Source organism: Prionailurus bengalensis, chromosome A2 (genome assembly GCF_016509475.1).
Source record: "Prionailurus bengalensis isolate Pbe53 chromosome A2, Fcat_Pben_1.1_paternal_pri, whole genome shotgun sequence".
Lineage (NCBI taxonomy): Eukaryota > Metazoa > Chordata > Mammalia > Carnivora > Felidae > Prionailurus > Prionailurus bengalensis.
The window spans coordinates 93,353,413-93,376,805 of NC_057348.1; the positions used below are offsets into that span (position 1 = coordinate 93,353,413).

The window sequence follows — 23,393 nt, forward strand, 5'->3', positions numbered from 1 at the left end:
GATAATTTGCAAATGACATATCTGATAAAGGGTTAGTATCTAGAATGTATACAGAATTTATAAAACCCAACATCCAAAAAACAAATAATCCAGTTAAAAAATAGGCAGAAGACATGAATAGACACTTTCCCAAAGAAGACATCCAGATGGCCAACAGACACATGAAATGTTGCTCAATATCCCTCATCATCAGGGAAATACAAATCAAAACCACAATGAGATATCACTTCCCACCTGTGAGAATGGCTAAAATTAACAACACAAGAAACAGGTGTTTGTGAGGATGCAGAGAAACAGGAACCCTCTTGCACTGTTAGTGGGAATGCAAACTGGTGTAGCCACTCTGTAGAACAGTACGGAGATTCCTCAAAAAAACTAAGAATAGATCTACCCTACAATCCAGCAATTTCACTATTAGGTGTTTACCCAAAGGATACAAAAATACAGATTTGAAGGGGGTATGTGCTCCCCAATGTTTACAGCAGTATGCTCAATAATAGCCAAACTATGGAAAGAGCCCAAATGTCCATCAACTGATGAATGGATAAAGAAGAGGTAGTGTGTATATATATACAGTGAAATATTACTCAGCCATCAAAAAGAATGAAATCTTATCATTTGCAATGACGTGAAGTAAAAATATATTGTGCTAATAAGCAACATAAGTCAATCACAGAAAGACAAATACTATATGATTTCACCCATATGTGGAATTTAAAAAACAAAACAAACAAACATATGGAAAGGGGTGGGGGAAGAGAAGAGAGGCAAACAAACCACAAGAGACTCTTAATGATAGAGAACAAACTGAGAGTTGATGGAGGGAGGTGGGGATAATGGGCTAGATGAATGATGGCTATTAAGGAGGGCACTTATGAGAAGCGCTAGGTGTTGTATATAAGTGATGAATCACTTTTATTTTTTTTAAGTGTATTTATATATTTTGAGAGTGAGAGAGAGCATGAGCAGGGGAGGGGCAGAGAAAGGGAGAGAGAAGATCCCAAGCAGCCTCCATGCCACCACTGTAGTGGCCGACGTAGGGCTTGAACCCCGAACTGTGAGATCTTGACCTGAGTTGAAATCAAGAGTCAGATGCTTAACCAACTAAGCCACCCAAGCACCCCAAAAGTAATTTTTTAATGTTTATTTATTTTGAGAGAGAAAAGCGTGAGAGGGGCAGAGAGAGGAAGAGAGAATTCCAAGCAGGCTCTGCCCTGTCAGCACAGAGCCCGATTCAGGGCTCAAACCCATGAACCTTGAGATCATGACCTGAGCCAAAATCAAGAGTCAGGCACTTAACTGACTGAGCCACCCAGGCACCCCTAAAATAGTTATTTTGTGAAATTTTCATATTGTACATAAATAACAAAAAAGCTCTAAATTTTGCCATAGAATGGGGAATAACTGGATTCTTATGCTTTCACAAGAATAACCATATACAATGCACTATTTTATAATATATATTCTATGTCTGGAGTAAAATTTCAAATTAAATTAATTTACTAATGTTTTTACCTGTCCTTTCTATGTTTTCATGATATGCAATGAGTAGATACAAAGAAACCTCTATTTACTAGTTTCCAAGAAGAGCAAAAAATCATGCCACTGCCTGCAAACTGCCCAACTATTGCAATTATGGATGTTGCCGAGAATATCAGAGCAAAAATTTATGCTGTGCTGGGCAAACTAGGTAAGAAGCTACTTGTCACATTCATAAGAGCCTCTGTTTTGCAGAGTGTGCAAGTTCATTTTGCTTTGGAGTCTATTTTTCAGACATGATCAAAAAGTCCCCTGATACAGATAAATGCATGTTTCATTGTTACTCTAATGTCCAGCCTACACCCTTGATGAATTACAATCAGCATCTCTGGGTATGGAGCCCAGGCATCAGCATTTTTCAAAGCTCCCGAGGCAGTTCTAGGTGCAGCCAGGATTAAAAGTGGTTAGTTTAGATGATTAGGCTTAAACACAAGAATTCTGAAATACTTGCATTTTTAAAGTCCTTCTTTTTTTCCCATTTCTTTTCTTTTTTTTTTTTTTTTCTAGTCCTTGCTTCCTATTAAGGGAAAAGGTACTCAAACATTATTCAGCCTCTGAAAATACAGTATCATTGTCTTAACCACAGCAGTGACTCAATAAGGATGACCTGGCAGAGGTTTCTTATAGGAGGAAGCCAAAAGCTCACAAAACTAACTTTTCCATAATCAAGATGAAACAAAAATAACTGTTTGCATTAGTTTTTATGATAGATATATGGGGTTATTATTTTTTTTTTGGAATTACTTGCTTTGTTACAGTAATTCTCTCTTTATAAACTTTGTTTAGATTTTGAAAATTTACCTGGCCTATCTGCTGAAGATTTTGTCACTCTTTGTATCATACATAGATACCTTGATTTTAAAGTGAGTACTTTCTTATAATCTTGTTATTACACTCTGATATGACAAAAAAAAATCAATTGGGAAATAAAAGATCTATATTCATAGTTGTAAGCAGTCAACCATGTATTGTAAGCAGTCAACCATGTACTGTATAGTTTTTATTTTCCATTTTGCATCTGATACTGTTCCAGAAACATGCAATTAATTAACTGGCTATTTTCCATAGGATATGATTTCATCTAACTATTTATAAAAGAAGATGGATGTTACTGACAGAGGCATTCAGAAGTTTTACAGAATTTTTAAAATATAATTTCTTCTGTTTATAGAGCATCAGGAGCTATAATTAATTGAATTATTAATGAATTATTGCTTATTAAAATCAATTAATATTTATTAAAGATTTTATTATTAGTTTATATGGTAATCAAATATCAGTTAAAGGATATTAGGTTGCTCACCCTGATGGTTATATCTTTTTGGCAAATAAATGCTTTTGAAGTGTCAGCAATGTCTTTTTAAGTACATTTTCTTCTACTAATATTAGTATTATATATTTGAATGTTGCCAATGAATAAACCTATTTTCAAATGAAAACAAAGCTCCTTTTCTTCCCAATCCTGGATATATAAATTTTTCTGCAAATATAAGCATACTCAAGCACATTAATTTCCAGACAACCTAGAATATGAGCTGTCAGTATGATGAAACCATGGAGTTTTAACAGCTTACGATTCAGTCTTAGGTAGAAAATAAGGGGCAAGAGACAGGACTCTAGATTCCCAGGAATCCCCATGCTCAATGTCCTACAAGTTCAGCCTGACTTAGATTTTTTTTTTTCTTTCAAGCAATTTATATTCTTTATTTTTTATTTAAGTAGGCTCCATACCTAGTGTGTGACTTGAACTCACGACTCTTGAGATCAAAAGTCGCATGCTCTATGGACTGAGCCAGCCAAGCACTCCTTAACTCATTTTCTAATACATGGGTTTGGGGAGGAAAACATCAGTAGTTCCAGAGGATGAGACTAAAGCAGCAGTTTCTGCAACTATGAAAACAGTGTGACTATAAACCAGAGGGCAGTGACAATGACAGTGAACTAGACTTAGGTAGTAGAGCCTCATCCACAAATACCTTATCACTATAAAACATTTAATAAATTACTTCTGAATACTCAAATGTAACTATTGCCTCAAATTATTCCCAATGCACTTATTCCCAAGTAGTAAGATGGGGAATGGTGGTTTAGTAGGTGTTAACTTTGGAACAACCACCCAAATAAAGGATTACCTAAAATTATATCATTTATTTTTGGTTAATTTAACTTTTTAAACTTAAACTTTATTATAACAGATTGGAGAAATATGGAATGAAATCTATGAAGAAATAAAATTAGAAAAGTTAAGACCAGTCACTACAGACAAAAAAATTTTGGAAGCTATTACAACAGCATCAGAAAATATTGGAAAGATGGTTGCTTCTCTTCAAAGTGAGATGATTGAAAGCCAAGCACACCAAGATGTGCAAAATGAACAAAAAGTATATGCAAAAGTAAGTCACATATACTTTTAAGGCAGAAGATAATTTCATTGTATAAGCTAGTTGACCAGAGGATATATTTGCCTGACTTGTGTTTCAGCACTTAGAGTTATTGTGTAGTTTTTTCTTATAGTTATTTTCAGTGTTCTTGTGAAATTTTTAAAGAAACCATGGAGTTAAGAGCCTGAGATTCAATTACTATATTCACTATGAATTTATGGCATTGTAATTTGATTTCTACAGGCTTACATTTTAAAAAATAGACAACTGAGATACATTTTTTGAAATGTCAGTTCCAAAAATTGTGGTCTATTTAAGGGTATACACTTGGCAAATTGTGTCTGATAGTGTATCTCTGTGACTGTACATTTAACCTCACTGGGAAAGTTGGCCCTCATCCATCCCTCTGTGATAGGCCCTTACTGGCATGCCAACTATAGGCATATCCATAAAGCTGCATCCTCATTTCAGTACCATAAAACTTACAATGAATGTTCTATCTAAAAATCCAGAGGTAAGCTGGCCTCTGACTTTAATCAGAAAAACCTTCCAGGAAAATATAAACCATTCTCCTAAAGCTTTGTGTTCAGTCAGAAACTGAATACTACAGAAGTTTTTGAACAAATAGGTTAAGTAGCTATTTAGCTTGTCTCCAGATACAAAGGTGATGCAGATTCCCCACTTCTGGTTGGTGACCCTTTATGATTACAATTAAATGTTTACAACTCTTTACGGTGATTTCCAAAGTTTTCTATTGTCTGATCTTTCACATAGTCTATTAAACGTTTGTATCTACAGCCTAGTAGGAATTCTGTCTGCATCCACCTGTGAATTCTGCTCCATCTTAGACACCAATTTGCTTGAAAGTTTTAAGAGGTTTTATTGCATAGATGTTGCCATTTAAGTAATTTATTTCTCTTAAGCGGGAGAGCCCTCTTGGAAGTCCTGCTGCCTCATTAGTTCCATAGAATGGCAGAACGTCTGCTGTGTGGACTAACAACTGTTGATTTGTTGGTTATTTTTGATTTGTTATCATGGCTTTGACCCCATTTATTTTTAAGTAGTTGTTTAATTACATACTTAGGTTCATAATTCATAAATTTAATAATATATGCTAAGGGCATGTGTCCTCTGATTATAATTTAGTAAATAGCCTGTTGAGAATTGTTTCTATAATTTAGAAATAGCCTGCAGTTAGTGGTTACCTCCCTAGACTGCATCACCACAACCAACACGGCACTCTCACAAAACTGCTTGTGTTAAATTGCTACAGTCACAAATTAGTAGTTTTCCTGAAGTAACCTCACGTAAACTATTATCAGTGGCAGTAGGAATCTATTTTCTCCCGTGAATTTGCCGTTGGGTCATTTACTTAGCTTGTTCTGGATTATGATGTGTCTTCACAAGTGATAATCACATAAAGCAATCAGTCTTCAGAGAATGATTATTGTTATTTTATATTTTATATTTTTATAACAACAGTTTTATATTACATTTCATGGAAAACAGTTCAAACCTTAGCCACATAGTGAAGGAAGGATTTTTCCTCCATATTTAGACTTTTGCTGAACTCTGAATATTCTAATCCTCTGCTAGTCATTCTAAAATTTACATTGGCAAAATCTAGGTCTTCCTTCAAAGTAAGAGCTTTAGGGGCGCCTGGGTGGCGCAGTCGGTTAAGTGTCCGACTTCAGCCAGGTCACGATCTCGCGGTCCGTGAGTTCGAGCCCCGCGTCGGGCTCTGGGCTGATGGCTCAAAGCCTGGAGCCTGTTTCCGATTCTGTGTCTCCCTCTCTCTCTGCCCCTCCCCCGTTCATGCTCTGTCTCTCTCTGTCCCAAAAATAAAAAAAAAACGTTGAAAAAAGAAAAGAAAAAAACAAAGTAAGGGCTTTAAAAAAGCGCTTTGGTATTCTTCCATAGAAACTGGAATTCTTACTTATCTTTCTCATTTCAGATACAAGCCACACACAAGCAAAGAGAACTGGCTAGTAAATCATGGGAAAATTTCTTGGCCAGAACATCAAATGCTAAAACTTTAAAGGTAGGACTTTTAAAATCTTGTGATATCCACAACAAATAGTCAACTCAGACAAACAGACTTTTTCAGGAATATTCATTTGCCTCTTCTGCTGACCTTTTTTTTTTTTAATGTTTATTCATTTTTTTTTTTTTTTTTAGAGAGAGAGACAGAGCATGAGTGGGGGAGGAGCAGAGAGAGAGGGAGACACAGAATCCGAAGCAGGCTCCAGGCTCTGAGCTGTCAGCACAGAGCCTGACACAGGGCTCAAACTCAGAGACCACGAGATCATGACCTGAGCTGAAGTCAGACGCTTAACTGACTGAGCCCCCCAGGAACCCCTTCTGCTGACCTTTCTATAGAATACCAACACTGTTAGATCCTCACACGCAATGTAGGATAATAAGTGAAACTATGCATTTTCATATTACAGAAGACACTACTTGGAGTTTTATTTGATCTAGCAATGGGAATCAAGGATGATTTCCTGGATTGCATAAAGGAGATGATAGTTAGCCAGCAATGAGCAGGAGAAATGTGCTCCTACTTTCCACTTTGAGTCTTCTTATTCATTGCTCATTTCTTTAAGAAGTAGAGTGAAGGACAGAAAAAATAATTGTCTGTACTCTCTCCCCTAAGGGTATTTCCCTTCCATGACCATCAAAAGTAACGTTATATTAAAGCTTAAATGAGAATTGAGAAGAAACATCCCTTTGGAAAAATGTGATAAGCTGTTTCAGGAATAAGTTAGAAACTAATCTAAAAAGTTTATAATATTGAATGTTTACTTGAGATATGTGAGAAGCAGCAAGTATTTCCAAAACCTCCTTTTTCTATTAATACTTTTGGATATACTTTTATGTAAACTTTTTTTATATATAAACTTTTCCCACTTTTTCCATTAATACTTTGGATATGCTTTTATGTAATGTTACAGTTCTTCCACTAGATATGAAATTGTTGAATGTTAAGTTAGGCCCTGAAAATAGTGAAACCACATTAAGGTAGCAAAACCAAAGTTAAGAACAAAAGCTCACTTGAGGTATCATGTCTCCCCCTTCTCAATAAAAATTCTTCCCAACTTATAAAACATCCTCACAACTATCTGTACTTTTAAGGAATAATTAATGAAAATCATCCCCTCATTTGTTTAAGAATGCAGATCATTTGTTACCTTGAATTTCACCTGTGGCAGGGCTTCAACTATTGAGTTTAACTATAGGTGCAACAGGGGCACCTGGGTGGCTCAGTGATTAAGTGTCCAACTCTTGATTTTGGCTCAGGTCATGATCTCGCAGTACATGGGTTTGAGTCCCACATTAGGCTCTGTGCTGGAAGGGCAGAGCCTGCTTGGGATTCTCTCTTCCTCTCTTTCTGCCCCTCCATGGTTCTTGTGTGTGCGTGCTCCCTTGCTCTCTCTCTCTCTCTCCCCCCCCTCAAAAATAAATAAACTTAAAAATTTTTTAATATAAGTGCAACAAATTATACAATTTATATTATTCTGTTTGAAGCATTTAAGTGTTCTGATTAGTTTAATTTATGAAAAATATTTTGAAAATATGCATCACCCAAGTTAGTAGCTTATTAAATTATGTGCTAAAAATTGAACATGATTTCCTTAGGACCGCCTTATTCCTTGGTCATATATGACTGGTACCTCTGGAAATTTCAGTAATGTTTTTAGGTGACTGGTGTCTTCTGCGTTGTATAAAAGATATAACTTACTAATAATGATCTTTTGAGCCTAAGTGAGTAAGTGTAGGTTACAGGGCTACTTAATGAACACTCTAAGTATAAGCCAGGCACAATTAAATGTATTTCATATACTTCATTCTAAGTACAATGGTTAGTGCTTTAATAGAAATTAATACTACTTTCTTTCTAATTTAAAAATCTTCAGAAAGCAAAGAGGCTTCAGGAAAAAGCTATAGAATCCTCTAGATACAATGGGCAACCTCCAAATGCAATATTTCATAGGACAGATATTAAAGGCCTTAACACAACGGTAAGGGTTTTTGCTTCATGACTTTTCTTAGTAGATACTGAATTTAGTCTCCATAGAATGTTATTTCCATGGGGTTTTGTCTCATATTTGTTCTTTTCACTGGTCACATTACCCATAGTTAAGGCATATTTATCTCTAAAGTACCTCCACTCTCACCCAGTACTGGTTTAGACCAGATCAGCCTTCCAGGATTTCCAAGAAACTGCTATAATTTGGTATCTTTTCCAAAGTCAGCTAAAGGATGAATGGGTTTCTCTCTTATTGGAAAATTTTGCAAATGAACTCTTAGATATATACCTTTTGCTTTTCCAGGTGCCTTCTGGTCGGGTAGTAACAGTGGAAAGCACTCCTGCCCGATTACTGGGAGGACCTCTGGCTGATACAGACATTGCTCTTAAAAAACTGCCTATTCGAGGAGGAGCCTTACAAAGGGTGAGAGCAGCCAAAACTGTGAATGAGCCAAAGAAGATTGCTCCTACATAAGACAGTATACAGACTGTCTGAAATAAAGTCTGCTTATTTTAGTTAAATACATGTTTATTTATAATTATAAAGCAAATATTTTGGAATATTTTTGTAGGAAATATTAAGAAAAAATAAAAGTAAGCACACACAATTTATTTGTACTGAAAATATCAACATTTGGCATCAGAAGAGCTGTCATCAATTTCTTTCGAAAGATTGCTAATTCTCTTAATTGTAAAACATATAGTATCAGTTAAAACTCCTTTGGTTGCATGACTACTCCAACTGGCTTAAAGTTTTAAGCCAATAAAAACTTTTACAGGCACTCTGTAGCTATCAAATCTAGGAGTAAATAAGACTGCAGGCATTGTTGGATCCAGGGACTAAAGCTCTGAGTAGAATCTCCTTCCCTAGCAGCTACTGGATTATATTTTCCCAAATTGATACCCAGTACAGAAAAATACATGCCTGTCTCTCCACAATCTCTGCAACTGCCTCCACATGTTGGGACCCTTGATTGGTCACATGCCCACTGAAGCCATCCACCATGACTTTGGCCAGATCTAAGTACTGCCTACTCCCAGAGCCAGAAGCAGGCCAACTCCAAACAAAATATAGAGATGGACTGGAAAACCAGGATATTGTTATCATATGTACATGTAAGTACTGGGCAGAAAAAACATTTGCAACAATTTGTTGGTCAAAGTAAAATAAATTATGTCTGTTATAAAAAGCAAATGTTATTCATGAGCTAAACAACAAAAATAAAAATACAGATGGTTTTACTCTTAATATATAAATATGCAAAGTTAATTCTAATGCTATTTTCTTCTCTAATGGGGAAGGGAAGGGGAGGGTTGGGAAGTGTTTTCCCTCCTTTGGTGGTGGAGATAGCTTTCCAAAAAACAGGAGATAGATGCATTAATGCTGGATGTGGAACAGAGTGTCCATGTATGTATGCAATTATGAGGTTTCCATAGACTGTCTCCATTCCTATAAACTCCAGGGAAGCCACAAAGTTGAATTCATGTCCAGGATAGGGAGAGACAAGAACCTGTTTTCTTTAATAGGAAAATATGCTGGTATTTGAGTCTAGATTCTAGGCCCATAGGCACACTCAGCAGTATACTGGTAATTGTGTAGCAACTGGTTCTTCAAGAGGAAATAGCCCTTATTTGTAGTGTTTGCCAATTTGCATGGTGTAAATACTCCCACTGTAACCAGTTACAAGCTACCAACATGATGCTACTGAATCCAAAGTTGGGAAGACCTGCATAGAGTCCATGTTATCAAATAAGAGAAGGCTCCATCACCCCACTGGACCCACCTCCTGCAACTTCCTCCTCCCTTCTCCTCCTCTTACCTCATCTCACATTCCACCAGAAACTTTCCATTATCCCCATCTGTGAAGGTAGTAGCATCTGCAAAAAGGGGAGAAAGTGCACCGTTTTTCATGTTCTAATTAAAATGAGTTGACAGTATACCATTGGCCAGCAGCTTCTAATCCTGGCCCAGCTGCCTATTCTCCTTGTGGCCCACAAGAATAGATAACATGCATCAGCTTACCATGCAGCTTTGTCTCTCCCGAATCCTTTTCTTTATTACCACCACCACCACCAAGATATTAGAAATCATAATTTGTTCCTCTTCTTGACAGGAAGCCCTAAGCACAAAGAGTCCATGAAAGAGTAGTTACTGGGTCAAGAAAAGATGTGGATAAGAACACGCAATGATGAGATGTCCATACAAAAAAGCAACAGATACACCTCAAGTATGTCAGATACACACACAATCAAAATGAAGTGTTCATGGCTAAGAACAACAAATCTTGCCTCATTTTGTAGACTATATGCTTCTTCCTCAGATGCTAAGCTCCCTAAGCACAAGGTAGAAACTACATTCATTCATTATTGAAACCAACACTTCAGTAAATAAATCATTAAATCAGTGTAATGGTGGCCCCAGCTCCTGACAGCCTTTCCCTTGAGCTCTGCAAATGCAGCAAAGTTCTGAGCTCAAAAGGAAGATTCAGCCAACAAAATACAGGTAATGCTAAACACAGATATATTAAGGTAGTTCACATGTATTTACTCCATAACAGTGATAGACTTTATCCAAAATGAATTTTAAGTATTTAAGACATAAATACTATTACATTAACTGATTACATAAACACTGTGTAGAAATAGAATTGATATTACTTGGTTGAATATAATTTTTTGTATCTAGTACAATGCGATATCTCCAAACTGATTAGGACAGACTACAAAGTAGTCTGTGATATCGCTGGACCTTTCCCCTCTGCTGTGTAGATCTTACCCATCAGGAAGAGGAAAGGTAAAATAGGGCAGGTTGTTACCTAGCAGCCATTTAACAGCTAAATAAATGTAGGTGGATGGAGGATAGTGTTGCTTCATACAGACAATTAACCTTGGTAGACAGATGTGCATTGTGTTTGCATATTACAATTCCAGCCACCTTTGTAGTGAGCAAGTGAACCAGTATGACAATGTCACTAACTATAATAGGTCTCTGTCTCTCCTCACATCCTGTGCTCCTACACCAGTCTTGAGCCCTCTAGTCCATCCAGCCTGGCTGAAAGGCAGACAATATGTTTTCTTCCATGAGTCAGTTGAGACAAAATTTCAAGCTCTCAAACTGAAACTTTTGCTAATAAACTAAATTCAAAGAGAGTCAAAAGAATAAAAATGGAGTTTAGTGAATACAGATGAAATGGTTTCAACATGCTTCAATAATGAGATTTTTACCACATGAGGGAGCTCATCCCATGGTTAAACTCTATTAGCCAGTTCTTGCTTATATTGGATGAAAACCAGTGAATAATTAGGTGAATAACTCATCTCTTCCTCTGTCTTCTAGAGCACAAGATATGTTTCATATCACAGGAAAAAAACTATTGTGTTCAGCCTAAGTCTTTTCCGGTCAAATATCTATTTTCTGTAATCATTCCTCTTTTTTTTAATGTTTATTTTTGGAGAGATAGAGTGTGAGCAGGCAGAGAGAGAGGGAGACACAGAATCCGAAGTAGGCTCCAGGCTGTAAGCTGCTCTAAGCTGTCAGCATAGAGCTTGACATGGGGCTCAAACCCATAAACCATAAGATCAAGACCTGAGCCAAAGTTGGATGCTTAACCGACTGAGCCACCTAGGTGCCCCTTCTGTAATCATTCTTATTTAATCATTCCAGACTTTATGGATCTGGCTAGCCCCTTCTGAAGTGCCACCATTTATTAATTTTCCTTTAAACTGTTACCAGACAAACTAAACAAAGATTTCCAGGTGTTGTAGGTCCCATGGAGGTTATAATGAAAACAGTATTCCTCATTTTTACATACTTTCTGCCAACAGAACCTAAGCTTACGTTAGTTTCATTAGCAGTTATGTTTCATAGTTGCTTATATTGAGTTTACAGTCAAAGATGCTTTCTGAGAAAGAGAAAAGCAGCCCCTGACAGTCAGGAATTGGCCTGGTACTATCAGGTCAAAATTCTATAGATAAATAAATGTCTGTTAAGTTCCTACTGATATGATGACAAATGATATGATAAATGATGAAAGAAAAGGAATGAAGGAAGAAGAAGGGGGGGAGTGAGGGCAGACAAATCTCCCATATAAATTATCTACAGATAATTTATGTAGATATTCCCTCCTTCAGCATGTGGAACATTACTTCCCATTCTCTTAAATGTGGGTTATACTTAGTGACTTGCTTCCAAAGAATACAATATAGAAACAGAAGAGAAAGTAACATTATAGCGGAGAAACCTGGGATACACTACCTTAGCCAAGGTTAAACATCATCAGTGATAACTTATGTTGATAGCATATACCCTTGATCTGAAGTATTGAGAACAGTACTTTACTTTTGTGGTCTTCACCCAAAAATCCTACAAATTCAGTCTAACTGTAAGAAAAACAATCAAGCAAACCCAAATTGGATATTCTGTAACATACCTTATCAGCACTCAAAACTGTCAAGGTCATTGAATGAAAACACCTTCTTAGAGCCTAAGGAGACATGATACCTTGATATATTATGGAGTCCTGGATGGGATCCTGGAACAGAAAAAGGATATCAGGGAAAAACTAGTGAAATCCAAATAAAATATGAAGTTTGGTTAATAATGTATCAGTAGTGGACCATTAGTTATGACAAATATACCATACTAATGTAAAAAGTTAACAATAGGAAAAAAAATAGGTGAGGAGTATACAAGATCTCTGCATTATCCTTGCAACTTTTCTGCAAACTTAAAACTATTCTAAAATAGTTTATTTAAAGTTTAAAAAAATGATCTTTTGAATGATCTAGTCAGATGATTTTGAACAGGGCAAAAGAGAAATACATATTGTCCCCCACTCAATCATATTTGACCACCATTTCTCTTTTTTTAACTTACGTTTTCATATCATAAAATTGTTTTTGAATTAGTGTATTAGTTCCTACTGTACCTTTGTCCCACTGCAATGGCAGCTCTGTGAGTCAAGGATTATTCAGCAGTATACCTACAAGCTCAATACGTTTTTGTGAATGAATGAACGATGAAAACATAATAATATATCTTTCTTTATAAAAATGGCATGATTTGTGCCAAAAATTGCTGGGGAGGGGGGCGCCTGGGTGGTGCAGTTGGTTAAGCGTCCGACTTCAGCCAGGTCACGATCTCGCGGTCCGTGAGTTCGAGCCCCGCGTCGGGCTCTGGGCTGATGGCTCAGAGCCTGGAGCCTGTTTCTGATTCTGTTTTCTCCCTCTCTCTCTGCCCCTCCCCCGTTCATGCTCTGTCTCTTTCTGTCCCAAAAATAAATAAACGTTGAAAAAAAAAAATTAAAAAAAAAAAATTGCTGGGGAGGGAGGGGATTTTTAACAGAACATGGTATCTAAGTACCAGCAAAAAGACTTAAGATGAATTGCTCTAAAACCAGACTGCCCGTTTTGGCAAATGTCCTTTTTACTGTTTTTAATAATCCAATGTAGCCTGTTAATTCAGTTAGGTGATCTAGGAAGCCATTTTCAATTAACCTATTTTGGATGGCTAACAATTAATTTTATTAACACTGAAAAGTTAATAATTGCTGCAATAAAAATTTGTATGACAACTATGATTGATAACTAGTTGAACAATTTTTTAGGCTAAAATTATCTGGTTTTGCTTTATGACATTGAATTTTTGAGCTTCAATCATTTACCCACAGGTTGTAAAAGAGAGATATCCTCTAAGGAAAGTCATGACCCTATGCCTCCACCTGCAGGAAATGAATTAGGCAGTTTTTTAAAAAAAATTTTTTTTTTTAACGTTTATTTATTTTTGAGACAGAGAGAGACAGAGCATGAACAGGGGAGGGGCAGAGAGAGAGGGAGACAGAGAATCAGAAGCAGGCTCCAGGCTCTGAGCTGTCAGCACAGAGCCCGACATGGGGCTTGAACTCATGGACTGTGAGATCATGACCTGAGCCGAAGTCGGCTGCTTAACGGACCGAGCCACCCAGGCGCCCCATGGGCAGTTTTTTATGTATCTTTCTGGTCATCTGAGCATAATACCCACCCTCCAACCAGCTAATTTTATGAGCTTAGGGATCTGTTCTTAATTGGCAAGATAATGTGCTCGCTTCGGCAGCACATATACTTAATTGGCAAGATAAAATATTTTCAATATAGGAATTTATTAGACTGACAACCTTATCTAGAACCTCATTATACAAAACTCAGTTATATGAAATAATTTTTATAAAATAATACTTGAAAGCCATGCAAACCATTTATTCTTTAATATTGGAGATTCTTAACCTGGGGTTCATGGACCCCTCCCCCCAAAATCATACACAAAATGATGACACTGTGTACATAAAACTCCTTGTTAAAGTGTCTATAGCTTCATCAGAATTTCAAAGTGATCCATAACTCAAAGAATGTCAGCCCCCACTCCACCATTTAATGTTTATTCTGGGATCAAGTCAAATCATCAGACAGTTGCCCATTTGTTCAGTATTATTTTTGCTACTTTTAAAATTATTTATATTTAATTGAGTTTGGGTGTGGTGACATCAGCTTGCATTGAAGGGAATCTGTCATTGCCAGGATACTTGAAAACACAGTGCTGTATCCCATGGTAGCCATTATGAAAACCTGTCATCTTTATTGGTTTTTAGTCCTAGCAAAGGCTGGGCTTGTCCTAAACATGTTGTTTGGTTTTTCTTATCAACAGAGTGAGGGCACCTGCATGGCTCAGTCAGTTAAGCATCCCACTTTTGATGTCAGCTCAGATCCTGATCTCAGTTCCTGAGTCAAGCTCCATGTAGGACTCTGTGCTGTGCTAACAGTGTGGAGCCTGCTTGGGATTCTCTCCTCCTCTCTCTCCCTCTCAAAATGAATAAACAAAAAAAAAAAAACTTGTTAAATGTGAATCTTGAAAATGCTCATGAGTCCTTTACCTTTAGAAGTAGAAAACTCAGACCAAACTTACAGCTACCTTTTTATCAAAGGCATAGGCTTCTATAACATGCATTTAAAAGTATTCATCCAAAATACAACTACATATTATTAGTTTCCTGTCTTTATTTCCCATCATCTAAATTTCCTCATCTACTTCATGTTATCCTATTGTTTGTTATATATTTTTAAAGCTTCACATCCTCTTTGGAATAAGATGTGAGATGTATGTAGGAAATACATTTAAAAAGAAAAACTGAGCTAGTACCTAAAAACCAAAATTCTACCAAACTTCACTTTACTAAAATGAAGTTTCTTACTACCTTTCTGTTTGTTTTTTTTTAATTAAGCCAATAAAAGTGAGAACGTAAAAAATTTTAGTCCTTAATGCATAGAAAAACACTTTAATATATAGGATGGCTTGGAGATGAAATGCACATTTCAGAAGCCACTCAGTACATGACATCAAAATCAAATATTACTTTTTAGGACAATACTGGCATTTATTTTGGCACAATTTAAAGTCAATATTACATATAAGATACCTTAAAAAATTAGTCACAGCATTACTCCCTCAACTATTATATTTAATAATATATTGCATTTGCATTTTAAATGTTTTCTTTAAAGATGCTTTACAGATATGCCTTCCAAATAAAAAAAATATTGACAAATTACCTGAAAAGATGGAAATGCTAATTCAATAGCCATAAAGCATTTACACATCACATCAACAAAAATACAACTTTCATAAATATTAAAGAACTAGAAATAACAATTTTGATAAATACTATAAGAAATATTTGACTTCAAAATACTGACAGAATTAAACCTTCAGGTTGATGTCACTTTGCTTGAGGTATTTTCCATGTTCTCTATCTTCTATGTAAAACTCATGTTTTGTAAAATCCAGTCCTATAATATTAGAGAGGAGAAATTGTTAATACTCACTATAAAATGACTTTTAAGATTGCATCCTTTTAAATAACCCTATTGAAAAACTTAATTTAAAAAGCCTAATTATATGTCCTATCTTTAAAATTTCTTCAATAAATGCAATATGAATAACTATGATGTTAAACAGATTTCTCATGAACTATTTGTGGGAAAAAATAAGGTAATAATTTTAATGATCTACCAAATGTATTATACCTCAAGATCATTTAGATCATGTGTCTGTACATCAGAGCTCCTGTGGTTTCTAAATAATATAAAATCAGTAAAAATGAAAATCAAAGTCAATCATTAGGAAAAAATAAGGCAAATTTGCTAGCTTATTGGCAAAAATGATTAAATGTTGAATTTTTAAGAAGGCTGAACTGCTGGGGGCACCTGGGTGGTTCAGTGGGTTAAGCGTCCAACTTCGGCTCAGGTCATGATATGGTAGGTGAGTTAGAGCCCCATGTGGGGCTCTGTGCTGACAGCACGGAGCCTGCTTAGGATTCTCTCTCTCCCTCTGTCTCTTTCTCTCTCTCTCTCTCAAAATAAAAACTCAAAAAAATAAAGAAAACTAAACTTCTATTCTCTTAAGTATACATTTAAATTACCTCCTGTTCTGCGGAAAATTATACTTGGGAGGCATCACCTGTCTTCTGCCCATTCCATGAGATCGTGAGAGCAAGCAGTCTATATACATGTCCCAGAAATCCTGAGCTATGCTTAAGAAGACATTATAATGTCTAGGCCGCTGGGATTTTTGCAAAAACAACATGAAATTCCAGAAAGCGTCCACATTGTGCTGTATCTTGAGTTCCTTGAGATCTATCAATGTCAAAGAGCAAGAATTCCAGCATTGGAAATCAATATCTTCTGTGATGCCTGGGCTGATACTGGCAAGCACCCCCTTTTGAAATTCAAAGTCAGCATTAATCAGATTGATCAGCATCATGCAGCCCAGTGGTAGGTAGAACCGTCCTCTTGTGGCAAAACCCATATTCTATAGAGAAAAAAAAAATGAGGGAATATATTTTTAAGTTAAAAAGAAAATTATTCAATTATTCAATGATCTATTTAAACCTAAAATTTTACAAAGACATATGTATGTGTTTTTGATCAAGCCAAATTTGTCTACTATGTATTTGTTGATTTTCCTCTAAGTTGCTGACTCTCAAACCTTGTTTTGAAAAGATACAGTTACAATCTATTTACCAATGTTCTGATAAAGTCTTCAGCAGCCACTGAAATGCAATACTTGTTTTTGAAGATGTGATGGATTCATTTCATCACAGACTTTTAGAGCTGAAAGAAATCTTTGTTTTAAATTTTGTTTAATGTTTATTTATTTTAGAAAGAGAGACACAGCACAAGCAGGGGAGAGGCAGAGAGAGAGGGAGACACAGAATCTTAAGTAGGCTCCAGGCTCAGAGCTGTCAGCACAGAGCCCGATGTGGGGCTCGAAATCACGAGCTGTGAGATCATGACCTGAGTTGAAGTTGGATGCTTAACTGAGTAAGCCACCCAGACACCCCTGAAAGAAATCTTTAAAAACATATGCTCCAACCTTTACAAATTAGAAAAATTCTCAACTGATATGGCTATGCACATTCTCAGGTCTCCTGTGTCCGTATCTAAGACTCCTACCACAACACATTCCAACTAAGTGAATCAGAACAGGCTATTCCATGTGTAACCATGAGAAAAAGGTGTTTTTTCCCCTAAATTTTAGATGTAACCAATCTATTAACCCAAGTGGTGTTGGATATTCGAGCACCATTTAAAGTTTCAAAGTTACTGACACTTCTTCCATTTCTATTCATTGAAAAATATTTGTTATGCACTGATGTCTGGTGGGTCCCTGGCTACTCTCAGGTTGTTCAGGATCTGTTTGCAGAAGATTAAACGGACATACCTTTAGGAGCAGGAAGACAATAAAGGTGATATGAGCTAATATGACATAGTGTAGGGCCAATGACATTCAGCAAAATCTTGCCATTTTCTAATGGTCTTTGCTCAAGTTTCCCTGCCAAATCATCACTCAGTAAACTGGCTACATGAGTGGACGTCAAGGACTAAATTGGCTTTGAATTGCTACAGAGCTGGCATTGGAAAAGTCCCTGACACAACCTTGACAGCCAAGGCCGAGGAGTGGAGAGGGGGGACAAATCCAGAAGACTCACCACCTCCTTACCCATATACCACCGTCTGACATCTCCTCCAAAATAATTTAGGGTAAAGAGCCAAAAGAAAAAAAACAAAACAAAAAACTTTGCTTATTCAGGTCTTTTCACATCGTCAAAATCTGTGCAGATTCCCAAACTGAGCTGGCAGTGTCAAATGTATGATAGAAGTTCTAAAAGGAAATGACTGGCTTGGGCCTGAGAATTTTCTTCCACGAGAATTTCAGGTTACACTCCTGACCAGTGCCCTCCTCCAGAGGGTCATCTGGACTCGCTCGGAAGAGGGAGCCCGAGCGGAAATGGAGTACCTCTTGTCTGCGCCGAGGCGCGCGTCCAGAGCGGTGTTCTGTGCGCGCCGAGCTCACTCGAAGGTTGCAGGCGGCTCCTGCCAGGTAGGGACAAGAGGACTCAGAAGGCTCCAGAAGCCGGCCCTCCCGGCTCCCACCCCCTGCCCAACCAGGTCCCACCCCAGTGGCAGGCGAAAGGCGGGAAGCTGCCCTCCACGCGATCCTCTACACGCGCCGCGAGCACCTCAAACTCGCCCAGCTGAAGGGTGTCCGCAGTTCGATGCTCCGGGGCTGGAAGGCTCTGGCTCGCCGATGGCGGCGCTGCGGGCTCTGTTGCGGCCTCGCGAGTGGCGCCCTAGTCAGCGCGCAGCCCGAAACCACGCTCCTTTTCTAGGGAAAGAGTGAGGGGGCAGAGAGTGGGTGGTCACGCTGCCGAGACCCAGCTCTCATCTTGCCCACCTTCCTACACTGGGCACCCACTGGACCCGACACTCCCTGCCCTCTGTTGCTGCTCCTGTCATGCCCTCCTCCCAATTTTGAAATTACAGTTGCTCAGGTCTTCCTCGCCCTCCCCCCTCCCTTCTACCTTTCTGCCTTTGAGAAAATCCATCACAGCAGTCAGTCCACTATATATTCCAGCTGTCTCCTCCCTGCACCCACCCAGCCTTCACACCCTATTCTCCTATCCAGAGAAAAACTTTCATAAGGCTATGGACCCTATTGAAATGAACCTCCTTGATGAGTTCTAACCTCTAGCGAAGCACCATTTAAATTATTAATAGTAACACATACACATTGCAACGTATCTTCCCCTCTACCTAAATACACAGTGTTTAACTTTGAGAAGATAGTTTTCTTTAGTCTTTGGTAGAATGAAGACTTTGGGCAAGTCCCTTAAATATCTGTATATTGTGCATCAATCTCAGCCTTGACACAGCCTTGACTCATCGTTTGTACTATACGTTTAAGTCTGACTTCTATCCCCAAATCCCAAAAGCAATCATCACATGGAGCTGTAAGGGAAACCAACCCAAAGCTAGTTGTCTTAACCCAACTTACCCTTAAGCAGGTCACCCTTTCCTCACTGGTTCTTGAGCTGGGATGGTTAAGATTATGGGCCAAACTCAACAGCCAATTTCCCAGCAGTTGTCTTCCCTAAAGCTCACTTCTCCCAACTCTACCATTATACAAAAAGCTGCACTCTGCCCTCCTCATTATATGAGTGCAGCCATCATTCTTAGTCTTGCCCTGGCAATACCCTTCCATGTCCCTTCCATCTCTAGGACTAGCTCCTGTACAAAACAGAACTGCAAAGTGAGTCATTTACTCTGATTAGGTAGAACACACACAAATCCATCTCATAACAGATTTTCTTCAGCTCTAGGTTTCCAGGCATTTCAGTCCACTATTAACCATGGCCTCTTAAAGTTAGCAGAGACATTAAAAGTTACCTAATCCAACATTCAGCATTCTATCTGAAGTTTAAACCCTGCACTCTCCCAAAGAATTCTTCAACCACCAAAGCTGTTGTCCAATTTGACTGGGCCTTGGGCATTCCACTCCTATATACTAAGGATATAAATCATCAATTCACAGAAGAGTAATACCCCAAATCCAGTATATATGAGAAAAGATGCTCACATTCAAGGATATAATGCATTGTTTTCTCTCATTAATGTTTAACAAAAATTGAAGCATTTGATATTATACAATGTTAGCAAATTTTTGAGCAAATGAATATTTTCATGTACTTTTGAGAAGAATGTCAGCTAGTAAGTATAAGCACCATAGAAGAAAACTGGCATAATTTCTTTAACCTGAAAATGATCCAGAAATTCTGCTCTTGGTTCTACCCTCAAGTCAATGAAAAAACATATCTACAACGTGACTGATTTCTCTCCAGGGTCCACTGCTGCATTATAAATAGAAACTGCCTAAATGATGACAAATGTACTTTTTAAATTATTGTTGAGTAATCAAGAAAGTGAAATCTCCAAGGAAAGAAGGGAATAAAAGAGAAAGAAGAATCAAAGGGTAAGGAAAAGAAAGCAGAGGAGAAAAAAAAAAGAGGAGGATTAGAAAAGTGAGACATAGTAAATTTGGAATTTGTCAATAAATATGTATGGTGAAAGGTAAGATATAGATATTGAATTACACTTTGTAAAGTTGTTAAATAGGTATGTAAAATGTCTTTGGTAGTTTCTAAATGACAGAAATAAAGAACAAAGCTTTTGAACAGGTGGAAAGTAAAAACTGAATACGAAAAAACACATTGATTTGTGAGCAGTATAGGCAGTCTTCCTCTGTGCTTTGCTGTAGGCTACATTTTTGTCCTTTGAGTCATCTAGGGTTGACTGACTTTTCTCCCAACTCTAACATGACCCACTGTTACAGCGAGCAGGCCACTGCAGGCCCTTCCTCCTGGAGAATCCAGAGAAGTTCCAGAAGCAGAAGACAGCTCTGCTACTCTACAAAGGAGTAGTATCATCTCAGCCATGAAGCCTATTGTTGAACCTCTACCTCTTAGGTGTGGTGCTGACTCTGCTCTCCATCTTTATTAGACTGAGGGAGTCCCTGGGGGCTTACTGGAGAACCTATTTCCTGGGAGCTCCTGGACCACCAGAGGTCAACTAACTAGCACACAGCTCCAAGCGCCTTCCAGAGGTGTGGGGTGTGGATAAGACCTCCCTCCACCAGCTATAACCTTGGAACACTGACCTAAGCATATCTATCCAGGTGTCAAATGGCTGGAAAGGCAAGATGAGAGTATCAGTGTTATCAGAATTATTAATTGGTCCTTAAAGGGCCTCTCTCTCTGGATGCTCCTTGTCCGGGATAAAGAGCCTGTTTAATACATAGGTGTGAGTGTGTTGCCTATAACTGTGGGATGGAGTGATGTCACTCTTCTCCCTGGGTTCTGCTGTAAGATTTGCTGCCCTTGGCAACATGGCTCTGACATCTCTTAGACGGCAGTTTGTGCTTCACATTCAGCTTTTGGGAGATGGTGTCATTTTCATCATTGTTCCCTCAACATCTGCCAAGAGTTCCTTTGGACTTGGGTACCTTATGGTCATCTTATTTGGTGTTCAGCCTCTCTTCCATGAGAGCTTGTCTATGTGCAGATAACAGTTGAAGCAGTGGGTGAGTTGGCTATAGGGAGGGGAATGAGGGAGTAGTCAGTGTCCAAGTCTCATTGTTTCACATGTTAAAGTCCCTTCTTCAACATAGTGTGTATGTTCATACATTGATCTGAAGGGGACAGTGGGATGGGTAAGCCAGCTCAGGACATAGCATTATGGCCACCATGTGGCTTAAATGAATTTTTCTAATGAAATAAAGTTGAATATATATATTTTTAAAAAGAAAGAAAAACAGGTTAACAAATAGGAACTCAAGCAAGCAACAATAGAAGTGAAAAAAAGCATAGAAAAAATGACAAGTAGAAAGCACATTTAAAATGGAAGAACTAAATCGATAATCACAATAAACATATATAGTCTGAATTTGTCGATTAAAAGAGGGAAGATGTGGGGTGGTTCAGTCGGTTGAGTGTCTGACTTCGACTCAGGTCATGATCTCGCAGTTTGTGAGTTCAAGCCCCGCGTTGGGCTCTGTGCTGACAGCTCAGAGCCTGGAGCCTGATTCTGTCTCTTCAGATTCTGTCTCACTCTCTCTGTGCCTCCCTCGCTCATGCTCTGTCTCTCTCTCTGTCAAAAATAAATAAAAAAACATTGAAAAAAAAGAGGGACTCACAGGTAATTAAATAGGGTGCTATTGCCTCAGAAATAGATAAATCGACAATGGAGTAGGTTAAAGAGCCTGGAGACAGACCTACACATTTATGGACACTGTGTATGTGATAAAATCAATATAGTAGATCTGTAGGAAAACAGTGGTTTCTTCAATAAATAAGGCTAGGACAATTGGTTATCCATTTGGAGAAAATAAAAGTGGATTTCTACTTCATACTATCACAAAAATCAATCACAGGTAAATTAAGAATTTAAATGTGAAAACAAAGCATTACAACTTTAAGAAGAAATTCAGCAGACTATCTTTCTGATCTTGAGTTTGGTAAGAATTTCTTACACAAAATACAAGTAGTGCCAACCATAAAAATTACTATATTTAACTACATTTAAATTAGTGTTCTGTTAATCACAAGACATCATAAGTAAAAATAAAAAATAACTGTAATCTGGGAGACAATAATTACAGTACCCAAAACCACAAACAGATTGCAATTAGGATCCAAGAGTTTTCCATGGAATCAACAAGAAAAGCACAGACACCATAATAGAAAACTCAGCAAAAGGCTTAAAGAGCCATTTTATAAATAAAGCATAATGAATGAATACATAAACATATTCATAACCTTACTGCAAGCAGAAAGTGTAAATTAAGACCACAATCAGATATGAACTAATACCTTTCAGGCTGCAAAAATAAAGACGTCTAGCAATATCCAAGTATTGGTAAGCATGTAAAGTGTACTAGTCAGGGTCCTCCAGAGAAACATAGAATAAATATATGTATGACTTTATATATTTAGAGAGATTTATTACAAGGAATTAGCTCATGTGATTATGGAGGCTCAGACATCTCATGATCTATCTTCTATAAGCTGATGATCCAGGAAATCTGATGGTGTAGTTTCAGTCCAAGTCCAAAGACCTGAGAACCAGGAGAGTCAACAGGACTAAGTCCCAATCCAAGGGAAAGGAAAAAACCCAATATCCCACCTCAATAAGTCAGGCAATTCTCTCTCCCTCTGCCTTTTTGTTCTATTTAGACCCCCAAGAGATTGGATGATGTCCACCCACATGGAAGAAGGCAACCAACCTTCTTGGCTCAGTTTACCAATTCAACAGCTCATCTCATCCAAGAACACTCTCATAGATTCACACAGAAATTCCATGTAACCAAATATCTGGGTACCCAATGTCCCAGTCAAATTTACTCATATAATTAACCATCACATGAAGCAACAGGCAGTGTCACACAGCTAAGAAAGCATGAATTGATTTGATTAATCTAGAACACAAGTTGGCACTATCTTGTAATTTGAACAAGCACATAACCTGCAAGATGTCTTTTCACTCCAGGAGTGTGTGTGTGTGTGTGCATTTAATTTTTT

At 37.7% G+C, this 23,393-nt stretch overlaps 2 protein-coding genes across 4 annotated transcripts in view; one reads left to right on the forward strand and one right to left on the reverse strand.

The window, feature by feature from the left end:
* Nucleotides 1-8,472, forward strand: part of CFAP69 (cilia and flagella associated protein 69) — a 61,193-nt gene extending 52,721 nt beyond the window's left edge. For both annotated transcript variants that reach the window (XM_043588799.1, XM_043588800.1), the window contains exons 18-23: nucleotides 1,553-1,690; nucleotides 2,326-2,402; nucleotides 3,735-3,932; nucleotides 5,875-5,961; nucleotides 7,838-7,942; nucleotides 8,255-8,472. In XM_043588799.1, the coding sequence (XP_043444734.1) occupies nucleotides 1,553-1,690; nucleotides 2,326-2,402; nucleotides 3,735-3,932; nucleotides 5,875-5,961; nucleotides 7,838-7,942; nucleotides 8,255-8,425 (776 nt within the window). In that variant the 3' untranslated portion in view covers nucleotides 8,426-8,472. The remainder of the gene's footprint in view (nucleotides 1-1,552; nucleotides 1,691-2,325; nucleotides 2,403-3,734; nucleotides 3,933-5,874; nucleotides 5,962-7,837; nucleotides 7,943-8,254) is intronic.
* Nucleotides 8,473-9,183: 711 nt separating this feature from the next.
* The window catches only part of FAM237B (family with sequence similarity 237 member B), a 33,017-nt gene continuing 18,807 nt past the window's right edge, over nucleotides 9,184-23,393 (reverse strand). The window contains exons 3-9 of one of the 2 annotated variants that reach the window (XR_006298488.1): nucleotides 18,501-18,646; nucleotides 18,278-18,354; nucleotides 16,401-16,789; nucleotides 15,676-15,768; nucleotides 12,381-12,482; nucleotides 9,974-10,070; nucleotides 9,184-9,828 (exon numbers count right to left, since the gene is read on the reverse strand). Coding sequence is in view for 1 of the 2 variants with exons in the window: in XM_043588805.1 (XP_043444740.1) it covers nucleotides 16,397-16,786 (390 nt within the window). In the remaining variant the exon portion in view is untranslated. Of the gene's footprint in view, nucleotides 9,829-9,973; nucleotides 10,071-12,380; nucleotides 12,483-15,675; nucleotides 15,769-16,396; nucleotides 16,790-18,277; nucleotides 18,355-18,500; nucleotides 18,647-23,393 lie in introns of those variants that run through there. The other variant, XM_043588805.1, reaches the window with a different exon arrangement.